We start from the raw sequence: 11,359 nt of genomic DNA, 5'->3' as shown, positions 1-11,359 counted from the left end.
ATTACTGTTAATATTTTTATTTTATTTGTAATATTGCTTTTCCTAAAATTTGCTATTAATTTTTTAACTGACCTCCGGCGCTATACAGAACAATAGCGACTTGTTGAATCCAAAGAATAACATCGACAAACACAATCAGCGACTGGACATTCCAAGTGATTCCTAAGAAAAAATGATAACAAATAAATAAACTTTATGTATATCATGTATTAAAGTGTATAACTATTTAAATTATTACTTAAACCAGTCACTGATATGATTAGAATGACCTCCATGATTACACGTAGGGCACCACGAAAACCAATACGAAAAACTATTAACACTTTGCCCAGTTAATACATATGAACTGTTGGATGTTAATTGTTTGCCAGATGTTTTTCTTAATGGTACCTTGGCGCTGGCAGTGCCTAAATGTGCAAGACATAGTGCACACCGAGGCAGCGGACTTTGACAATTAGGGCATGATGTAAACTGAAAAATTATTTTTTATTAATTAAAAATATATATTTTATATTAGGGTATACTGGTTACATTATTTTTAATATAGGATAAAAATGTCTACTTTCCATAATACTGTTTGCAGATAAAAAAAAAATGTTAATGATTAATTTAGAACATTGTTGGGTGTGTACTTACACACTTTATAATGGGATTGATTATAATAATTGAATAGTAATGAAAATTTTTTTGTAAAAAAGTTAAACTAAACCGATAATTGTTAAAAATCATAATCTATTTAACATTTTTGTAGGTGCTGGGTTAGAACCTTGCGAGTTTTTTTGTATTCATCAAAACCTTTAGTTTTCCAATACCTGAGGATTTATGTATTTTTACTTTATTGGGCTTTGAATATTGATCAATTTCTAGAAGATAGAACTTACCTAACCTATAATATAAATTAATGGCCAATAATAATTCAAACTAATAAATATTTTTGGGAATGACCATTTTCCTGGAAACATACTTTGAAATTATTTGATCCATTTTCTGTTTGGTCTTTTACTTTTAGAACTTTTGTTTCTTTTTCATTTTCTTTTTCTTTTTCATCAGCTGCTGGACAGATATTTTTTCCACAGTAATTGCAGGATAAAAATACATTTTGGGGTGGAGGTTTTACTGCTTTAAGGGCTATGTCAAATTTGGCTCGTATGTGCCACATTCGCCATTGGTTTAACATTTCTCGGTAACTAATTATAAATTAAAACAAAATAATTAAATTCAGAAATTATAATAGAATTATAAAATATTAATTTCATACCTATTGATCCAACTCATCATAGCTGCATTTTCATGAACAATTTCACTAGGGATTGTCTTTAAAACTAATATACAAACTGTCTGAATATCTCCTGTACTATCTAAATATCTTTGTAGTAATGGAACTACATCTGGAGATGACCCTAATAATAATAATGAAAAAAAATATGAAATTGATAATCATTAATTTATTAATGTTATAGATTCTGGATGAATGTATTGACTTTACTCAATGATATATATATTTTTTTTTTGTGACAAGTGAATTAATAAGTTAAAAAAAAAGTTCCCAATACACTACTTAACAATTGAAAAAAAAACAAAAATGTACAATAACTTTTTAAGTAAAATAGAAGGGTATAATTTTTATAGCTTAGGCTCATGGCGTAAGATTGTACTAGGTTTCTTAAATTGTGATTAGGATAGAAAATTTAAATTTGTGACTATTTGAAACTAAGTAAAATATTATATTTTATACACAGAATGACATTTTAAAAACATTCAGATTGATTTTATGCTATTACCTATTTACCTATTTGTGGTTTATAAATTACTATAATTAATAGCAATAGATATTATTAGATAATGGGCTGACAGACCGTCTTCTCTAAGATTCAATTTTTGTATACACTGAATTCAAATTTAACATGTCCAGGGGCGGCTCCAATGACATGGTTGGGGGGGTCATAATTTTCACAAAATTTTGATATAGTATGATTTTTTTATTGTAGTTTAGTTTTTACTAGTTTACAATTGCTAAAAAATGCAGTTTAGGGACACAGCCCCTAGGCCCTCCATGGAGCCGACCTTGAACACATTTATTAATGATACACTCAACATAAACTGTACAAAATAGCGGTTGCATACTTTCCTCCCTTTTTTAATATACATTGTAGGTCCCAATTTGAAAAAAAAAATTGTTGTTTAAACAAAGAGTAACGATTTTAGGTATTTTGTTGTAATTCAAAAATATTATTTGCGGGGACTTGAAACTTTTACATATGTTACTATATTTTACGATACACATAACATTTTTAAAATATCTAGATTCATTTAAATTATCAAGCTATTGCCAATTTATACCATGAACCTATTCACATAATTTTATGGGTAGGTTCATTGTATATATAAAATACATTTTCTATTATAATAATTAAGTATAAATAATATAATCAATAAAATGTTTTTGCAAAAATGTAATCAACTTAGTATAATAGGTACTAATAGTAAAATCAATAATTTTGAAATAGCTTTTTCCAAGAACATTATGAAATATACTTAGTAATATAGGCTGACAATCTGTCATGGCTCAGAATCGTTATTCGTATGCAAAAATTTATCATGTTTATCAAATTTAACATGTGTCACAATACAGTCCATTACTTAATGACGAGGCATGCTTGGTACTCAACAACTACTGTACAGCAAGTAGTAACCTCCTTTTTAATTTATTTTAAAATGTTACCTGTTAAAAAAATTGCTGTTAAATTGCCTTGATCTAACAATTTATCTGTAATTGTATTAATATATTCTGTTAATTTTATATCTGATAAAAAAATTGAAGCAAATGCAATTCTATCTTCTAATGGTATACCAACTTCATTCTGAAAAAATAATGATTCTCAAATTGAAAGAAATATATTTATTTTAGGAAAGTAAATATTTACCAGGACAGCATCATGTGATTCTGTTTCTGATGTTAGAAAAGCAAATGCTGCTCTCAAATACGGATCTGTTAATTTTTCTCTAGTTCTAGAACATAATTCACGCCACATACTATATTTATCAGGACTATAACCTGAAAATAAATATTTCATTTTATTTGATTATAAATTAGTTGGGCAGCTGGTGGATGATTGTCCATTATGATTTTACAAGTTGACGAATGCTTAGAGGGTCAAGGAAAAATAATAAAAGTCAGCTTCAATTTGCAGATTTACCAGCCGAAAATCTAAACGTCAACAACGACTCTGGCTAGGAAAATGTTAATCCTCTAGAAAACGTAGCAAGAAACTATAGAAGACAGCTTGATGGACCATAGGTATTCAGCTTGTGTGACAACAACGAAGGAAGGTATTTTTTTGTCCAAAAAAAGGACAAAAACCCATTGCATGAAATTATACAAAGAGAGGTTATTGTTGGGTCTACAATACATTCCGATGGCTGGTCAGGGTATAAAGGACTCTCGGACCACGGGTACAATCACTACATTGTAAATCATAGCGAAAATTTTGTAGATCCAATATCAAAGGCACATACCCAAAGGATTGAAAGTTTATGGCGGCCTCTGAGGCTAAAAATTGTGAAAAATATGTGTGGTACAACTCAAAATTTGCTTCCAAGGTATAATATTAAATATTATAAAATAATAATAAAACCTAGGTATATATAATAATATAATAAGTGTTACAGGTATCTTATTGAAACATGGTGGAGAGGTATGAATAAAAGTGATACATTTAACGCATTTCCGAAAGACATGGCACAAGTATTTTAATATTTATTTATTTAATTTTAATTTTTTTTTATTTTTATTCCAAACAAATAATGAGACGACGACGAACACGTTGATTATATATAATAATTTGTAATAATTATTTAATATATTACCATTGATTATAAATACTAGTATAACCAATGATATTACTTATTCATACAAATGTATGCTCTTCATTAAAACCACTTTTACATCATCCCACTTATTACGAGATAATGTTGCTGGTAGAGCGCATACGACAAGATAGCCCAAATTACTAAATAGCCAAAATAATATAATGTTACGGATATAACTTTTAACTAATAATAGATTTATTAAAATATTACCATTTTGAGTCCTCATAATAACATTTTATTTTAAACTGAAGCAACTGTGTATGTGTAACTGATATGTATATATTATAATGGTTTAATAATGCCTTTTCTTCTTTTAGTAAAGTATGTACCTACTCAAGGATTATGTGTAATCCAGAATATTTGTTCAAAAAGGAATTATGTACTTTTTTTCTTCTGAAATTGAACATTTAAACACATACTATGCTTATGCTGTGTGGACATTCTAATCAATTACAGAGAAGTTCTGAAGGATTACCAATTTATTTTGATAATTAATAGAAAGGACATAAGGTATACATTTATTCAGCGCCGGATAGAAAAATATTGGCACATAGAGTTTTAGTATTTTAAACAACCAATTTTTCAATAGAATTTATTATTTATGATTACTCATATTTCATTGTTTAGAGTTTGAGGTATTCAAATATTTTCAGTTATATATTATTAAGCCGGCCAACATTTTACACGGCCCATCGAGTTCAACTATGTAACTCACCAGGCCTGCATTTATTATTTATTTGAAACTTAAAACATTTCTTTACACTTAATTTAAAAATCATAAAACATTGTACCAAAATAAAAACGCAATTGAATTTAGTTTACTTTTAAACATTAACAAGGCTCGGAACTTAATGCATATTTTGTATATTTGTTGACAAAATGCATATTGAAAATCTGATCCGATACAAATTTGATCCATAATACCGTCAAACCAGGTTACTATGGACATATGGCTAACTTGGACCATATTTAAGAAATTTAGGATTGTATTGTCTGGCATCACTAATTTATCTTTTTGTTATCATTATACATTTATTCACGCAGTATACACATTAACACAAACAACTTGACTACTTACAGACGTATAAATAAAAGTAAGTTATGTTTATTTATTTAATTATGTAACATATATTAAAAGCTTTAAAATTCGAGTGAATTAGGTTTAAGTCCTGTACGTATGCTAGTGGAATTAAGAAGTAGATTTTTATGTTAATTGAATGGCAAATATATTGTAAATACAATTTAAATGTTATCACCTTAAAGTAATTTGTACACGATAAAAGGTTTAGAGGTAAATAAATGTATCCAATTTTAGGATAACTTGGGACACGCCTATCCAATGCTTTACTACTGTCCCAAGTTAAACCTAATGTCAGTAATGTTACTTTAAATTCAATAAAATCAATAAAAAAACCTATTTAATAATATCAATTTTTTTTAAAACAATAATTAAGTCCCAAGTTAAATAATATTGAAGGCAACTTGAATTTTACATAGTAATTTAAGGGTGTCCCAAGTTACCCAAAAATCAAGGTAACTTGGGACAGACATTTTTAAAAAAAAAATTAAGATCAACTACATTAAAATTTTTTTACTGTGTAGAAATTATAGCTCAAGCTAAGAACGGATTTTTTGGTTTTTTCTGTTTTTATCATCCATTGCAAATTGAATGTTGACACGTACGTAAAGAATGAAAGTGTCCCAGGTAACCCGGTTTGACGGTATGTTTATTTTAAATACAAACATTTTTGTTGCATAATTTTGCATATTTTGTTATTTTTGTATGAATTTGCATATTTTTGGTTTAAGAACATTTATATGCATATTTCATCGATTTAACAAATACATTTTTTTTTTTTTTTAGAAATTTATTGTTCAACAAAAAAATATTAGATATATGACAACCAATTAATTCAAAATAAATTAATTCATCAATGGTTAGGCTATTTTTGTAATGCTCCCTTGTATCCTATCAGATGCGGCGCCCTATATGTTTAAGTGTGAAAAATCACTTGGTCTTTATACTGCGCATGGTTTACATAGGACTTCTGGAGAGGTACTTGGACAATTTAGCACTATTGATAAAATTGTATTCAATGTCAAATTTCTTTTTGAGAAAACACCATCACAAATATTGTAAACATATGTTTTTGCACGTTTTTCGAATTTTTACTGTATTATGTTTTTTGACGCATATTTGAGCACTTTTTTGAGCATAAAGTTCCAAGCCTTAATCATTGATATCCTCAATGACAATATTTTTATGAACTGTTAGTAAACGTTTGTAACATTTTTCTGATTACACAACAAATGTATATTTAAATAAAGTTATACCTGATAAGGCCATTGCTATCATGCTTAAATTGGGTTGTTGATTTGCGCCTTTATTCAACGTTTCAATTGCATCACGCATTCTTAAATTAAAAATTGCTATAGAAGCTGCTCTAGTATGAGAATTTTCATTTTCTAATTTTCTTAGCAGAGCAGATATATGTAATGCATTGTTACGATCGATTCCCCAATCACATAAAAATAATGCATTATCTCTGGCTGAACTCCTAAAAAATAAGGAAATTGTAGCAAAAACGTATTAATTAGTAAGTTTAAATAACACTAATATAAATAATTTATTATTGCAATTCAAATTTTATGTTATTTTTTTTATAGATTATAAAAAAAGAAATGTGAACTTAGTCCGAGAACAATAAATTACACAAAAGCCAATACAACTAATTATTATAATAAACTTCATAATTTTAACTTTATACATACCGATAAGTTTTTACTGTGCCCTGGATATCAACCCACTGAACATGCTTTAATTCTGATTTAGGCATAGGAGATCCAGAATCTAAACCTAGAACAGTTCTAAAATTATTTTTTCCAATTAGAAATAAGTTAAAATTCTATGTATGTAGTTTAATGGAAGTCTAATAAAAAGGATTTTTTAAAGGAGGCTGTTTTAATATAATATTTAAATACAATTTGGGGGGGGGGGGCTATTCACACATCTGATATGTTTTTTAATTTTACGGCCAGAGCAAGGGGGGATTGGGTTTAAATGTTTTAACACCTAAAATCCCCTTCTTGCTACACGCCTGATGGAATTGGCGTTTCCTATATTTTTAAGTGTTTTTAAAGATACAATTTTAAGGTGAAACTGACTTTACGCATAATATCTTAATACTTCAAATCCTGTAAAAGGTTTCACATTAAAATGTATTTATTATCAACAAAACTTAGGCATTATATATTTTATTTACATTTTATCTTTAAAATTGCATTAACGCATTAATACTAGGAATTTAATTCTAATCGTGTTTGCATCATTGGGTTTAATGAAATATATTTTATTCTGTCTCAAAAGAGTGCCGCCAGTCTCGATAATTACTTATTAGTAGTACATGTTCGTACATCGTCTTTGGGAAACGTCAGCTAGCAAGATGGGGTGAAATTTGGCCTCAGCAGTTCAGCAGGCAGGTACTGGGCCAAAGAGTGATTATTATTTGTTTTTTTTGAGACAGTATACATTTATTTTTAATTCTAATTTTCACCAAGTTTGAAAATGGTATGAGTTCCTCCAAATTAATTGTTTTATCTATATTATTAATAATTTTATAAGTTAGTATAGTATTAAAATATTGATGAAACTGTAATTTTTAGACTATTTAAGTTCACCAAAAAATACAAATTTGGAGTTTTTGGAATTAACTAAAATATGAAAAAGGTGAGGAAGCGGGTAGCACTCTGCTATACATTAGGTGTCATATTATGGGTCACTGTAATGGATGTGTTCAGTTTGAATTTAATGATATAAAATCAATACATACAAAAAACAATAAACAATAATTTTTATTAAAACATGGAGTGGATCTAAATTGTTGTCAATGATTTACCTATCTAATGAATTTTACATTTGATGATATCCGTTTACTCCTACGTATACCAAATAATGAGTATAAGTAGATAACATGCAGATATAATAAATAATGCAAATATAATTATTACAACAATGTAAATTAAATAAGGAGAATAAGTAATAGAAATAAGATACACAACTAAGATAGTGAGGAAGGTTAATTGGCAATCAATTATAAACCACCAATTACATTACCTAAAAAGTAATATTTAGAAAAAACCACATCAGATATACGAAATTGTCAATCGCCTATAAAACAATGGGAAATGGGTATATATATATATATAACGTACATAAATAGAAACCGGAAAGTAGTATCTAATAAATGATTGACAACCATGGACACAGAGATAGGACTTTTTGCACAACTAAGCGTGCAGGATATAGATAGCACTCTGTGAGCAATACGGATAAGTCGATAGGCAAGGGGGAAGGTAGGAGAGTAGGAGACCCCTATAAAAGCAGACCTAAAACGGCCTGTAATCAGACGTGTTCACCCATTTCCATCACAAGCATCTTCACGACACTGAGCACCAGAATTATATAATTTGGATTTATAATTTATACACCAGAGTAAATTCTTAATAAACGTCTTTTACAATTCAACGAGTTTAATTTTAGTCAATCAACAAGAAGAAATCCTCATGTCTTGCTACCTGCAATCCGGTAAACCACACAATCAACCCGATTGTCAGTTTACCACAATTTATACCAGTTGTCTTCGACCTTTTTCACTCACAACCCACCATTTTTGTAATATTTTCACGACACATGTCAACTTTGTAGACCAGAAAAAAAGACTAGCTGCTGGTTTTGCGTAATTTCCTGTGCATAAGTGTGTTAATAACATTATTTAGCAATTGGAATGCAGTTTATAAATTGTTGGATTGAGCTCCTCTACTTAATAATTCCTAATTCGACCACTGTTTGTATTTATCTACACTTTTGAAAATTACTGGGATTTTTTTACATATGCATCTAAATGTAACGAGATTCAATTTTTTTACCAGAAAGATGCTGAAGTAGAAAATTGAAACATTTTTACTACCTTAAAAGAGAATGACAAAAAAATATTTACTAAAAAAACACCATTTAAAATTGTATACATTCTATGAATCTAAAAGTTGCTTGACAAATAAATTATACTATTTCCCTTTATCTAATTAAGTTACCTACTTTATTCCTGGAAATGGTACGTTTGGAGTTGTAGGTACTAGACCAGCCCTAGTAACTTTTCTATTTAAATCCAACCAATTCCATACATTTTTTATGATGGGATCATCTACAAGTTTAGCGTTCTCGGCAAAGTCCTAAATCAGTAAGGGACAAAGATAATAAAATTAATTTAAAGTTTTAATAATTTAAAATATCTATACTTTAATGCCATATTGTGAAAACGCACGCATTTTAATAGTAGTTGATATATCTTCAAATGAAGAATAAACTAAGTCTTTGTCACTTATATATTTAAGATTATGCTGCCCATATGTCCAAGCAATATTTGATTTAGTGGACCAATTCAAAGTCATTCTCTCAAATACAAAATAATCATTTAAGACACCTAAAATAGTTATATAAAACAAATGTAAAATATATAGAAATAAAATTAGTAGTACCTAACAAATATTACCAGTTTGAGAAATAGCTAGTAGTCTATTTTCATGAGTTGGATGCCATGAAAATGAAGCTAAATGTATGTTGCCTTGTCCAGGATGTACAGTTCTCTCTAAAGCAGAAGGTTCAGCTTCATCCATGCTTTGTTGCATATCATGTAAGCTTATTGCCATAGTGTCTTTTTGTAAAGACCCTAATAAATTATGCCTAATAAAAACAAAATAATATTCAAAACAGTTCCCAAATGGAAAATGTATTTATCATTTAAGTATTTAAATTAATTGAAGAAGTAAAATTATATGTTTTTATACATTTAAACATTAGGAGTAAATAATATCAACCATAAAAGTGAAGATTTTACCTTGTCGGACACCATTGAACTTTAGAAACACTTTTACTCTGTGTTAAAGTTACAACAGGTTTTTCTAAATGCCTAGAGTCCCACAAAACTATACTATTATCACAATATGAAACAATATGGTTATTGTTATATACTGCTATATTAATACCATATACTGCTCTAGTTTGAGTAACATTTGTTGATTTAGATGCATCTGAAAATTCAATTTTATAAAACTTATTTAATAAGAAAAAGAAATCATTTAACATTAAAACTACCAATTAGTAACTAAAAAGTTATATTTTAAATAAATTTACCTCTAATATCAATGCAACGAATGTTTTTACTATTACAACTAACGGCTAAAACATGAGGAGATGAATTAAACCAAGCTAAAGAATGAGCAGTTTCTCCCGTTCCATAATCAAAGAATGGTTTTCCTGGTGATAATTCAGCATTAATTAAAGGACTTTTTTCTACATCCCACACTTGAACACATTGATCAGAACGATGTCTATCTAAACCACAAGCTAACAAATTATAATTAACTGGATTCCATGCTATTGCATTACATTGACGAGAAAAGCGTGAATCTAAAGTAATAGAAAATACCAAAGGTTAATTTTTTTTTTTTTTAGTTTTAATTAATTTCTTACTTGGTCCTAATTCAAGTCCAGCTAATGTATTATTCACCGTTGCCAAACCAAATGTACAAAAAGTCACTTTGCCATTAGCATGTCCAATAGCCAGCATAATTTCAGATTCTGGTTTTGGATATATATCAATGCATTTAACATAACGGTGGTTTGTACTTGTTGCTAACAAATTAGCTGCTGCATCAGAAGACAAAACCAAACCTATAAAATAGTGTTAATATTATAGATTGTATACATAATTATGAAGTATAAACAATTATGTATAGATAATAAATAAAACCTTTTGGAGTGTCACTACTTTTAGAACCATCAGAAATGGTGGTGTTTATTACTTCATACATTCGAATGTCAGGGCCCCACGTAATAAACTTATTTTTATGTACAGGAGACCATTGTACTTCCAGTTTTGGTACATCTCCTCTAGACATGAAAATAATCATTTTATAAAATACATTAGCAAGAATTGTTAAAATAGTATAAAAATCTGTTTATATAATTAGGTATATTTAAATTATACACAATTACCGGGAAACAAACATACTGACAAGATTTCAGTTCAAAGTATTCTAATCCTCAAATTACAAGTAAAATGCTTATATTTAATAATTTACATTTACAGTACACTGTACAGGACTTAGACTGTAGACATTCCCAAAAACATTGAGTACCTATAATAATAATATGTTTTAAAATGTAATTGTATATTTATCAAATAAATTCCATAAGACAGTATGAAAATGCTGAATTGCTGAATGATACTGGAAACTGGAAACTGGAAATAGAAAAAAACAAATTTATGTCATACACAGATTTTTAATAGTGCTGAGGTATGTGATGTTATATTATTGATAATTATAAATGGTATCATGCATCAATGATAAAGAAAAAGATAATAAATGTGATATCCCCACCAAGACCAACTCGTTTTAATTTATTAATTTACGTAAAATGTAGCACCAA

At 28.4% G+C, this 11,359-nt stretch overlaps 1 protein-coding gene across 3 annotated transcripts; it reads right to left on the bottom strand.

Moving 5' to 3' along the window:
- Positions 1 to 23: 23 nt before the first annotated feature.
- Positions 24 to 11,251, bottom strand: LOC132944374 (GATOR complex protein MIOS). Of its 3 annotated transcripts, XM_061013680.1 has the most exons (16): positions 10,925 to 11,249; positions 10,680 to 10,819; positions 10,400 to 10,600; positions 10,061 to 10,336; positions 9,765 to 9,957; positions 9,420 to 9,610; positions 9,166 to 9,350; positions 8,966 to 9,099; positions 6,643 to 6,738; positions 6,205 to 6,428; positions 2,925 to 3,055; positions 2,723 to 2,861; positions 1,259 to 1,400; positions 965 to 1,187; positions 239 to 471; positions 24 to 162 (listed from the first exon to the last, which is right to left on the bottom strand). In XM_061013680.1, exons 1-16 carry the CDS (start codon positions 10,936 to 10,938, stop codon positions 81 to 83), a joined length of 2,604 nt encoding a protein of 867 aa, XP_060869663.1. In that variant the 5' UTR covers positions 10,939 to 11,249; the 3' UTR covers positions 24 to 80. The 3 variants fall into 3 exon arrangements, with proteins under 3 accessions (XP_060869663.1, XP_060869664.1, XP_060869665.1); XM_061013681.1 differs by lacking the exon at positions 24 to 162 and having other exon boundaries at positions 338 to 471; positions 882 to 1,187; positions 10,925 to 11,251; XM_061013682.1 differs by lacking the exon at positions 24 to 162 and having other exon boundaries at positions 342 to 471; positions 887 to 1,187; positions 10,925 to 11,251.
- Between the last annotated feature and the right edge of the window lie 108 nt (positions 11,252 to 11,359).

The sequence above is a fragment of the Metopolophium dirhodum genome, chromosome 5, assembly GCF_019925205.1.
Source record: "Metopolophium dirhodum isolate CAU chromosome 5, ASM1992520v1, whole genome shotgun sequence".
Lineage (NCBI taxonomy): Eukaryota > Metazoa > Arthropoda > Insecta > Hemiptera > Aphididae > Metopolophium > Metopolophium dirhodum.
The sequence above is the reverse complement of the archived record's forward strand: the minus strand, read 5'-3'. Positions and strand labels throughout refer to the sequence as shown.

Excerpts from the sequence above, each read along its gene's own strand:
- LOC132944374 (XM_061013680.1), bottom strand. Across the intron at positions 6,739-8,965 it reads GTACCATTTCCAGGAATAAA|AACTGTTCTAGGTTTAGATT; the intron begins GTAGGTAACTTA and ends AAATAATTTTAG. Across the intron at positions 163-238 it reads CATATCAGTGACTGGTTTAA|GAATCACTTGGAATGTCCAG; the intron begins GTAATAATTTAA and ends ATTTTTTCTTAG.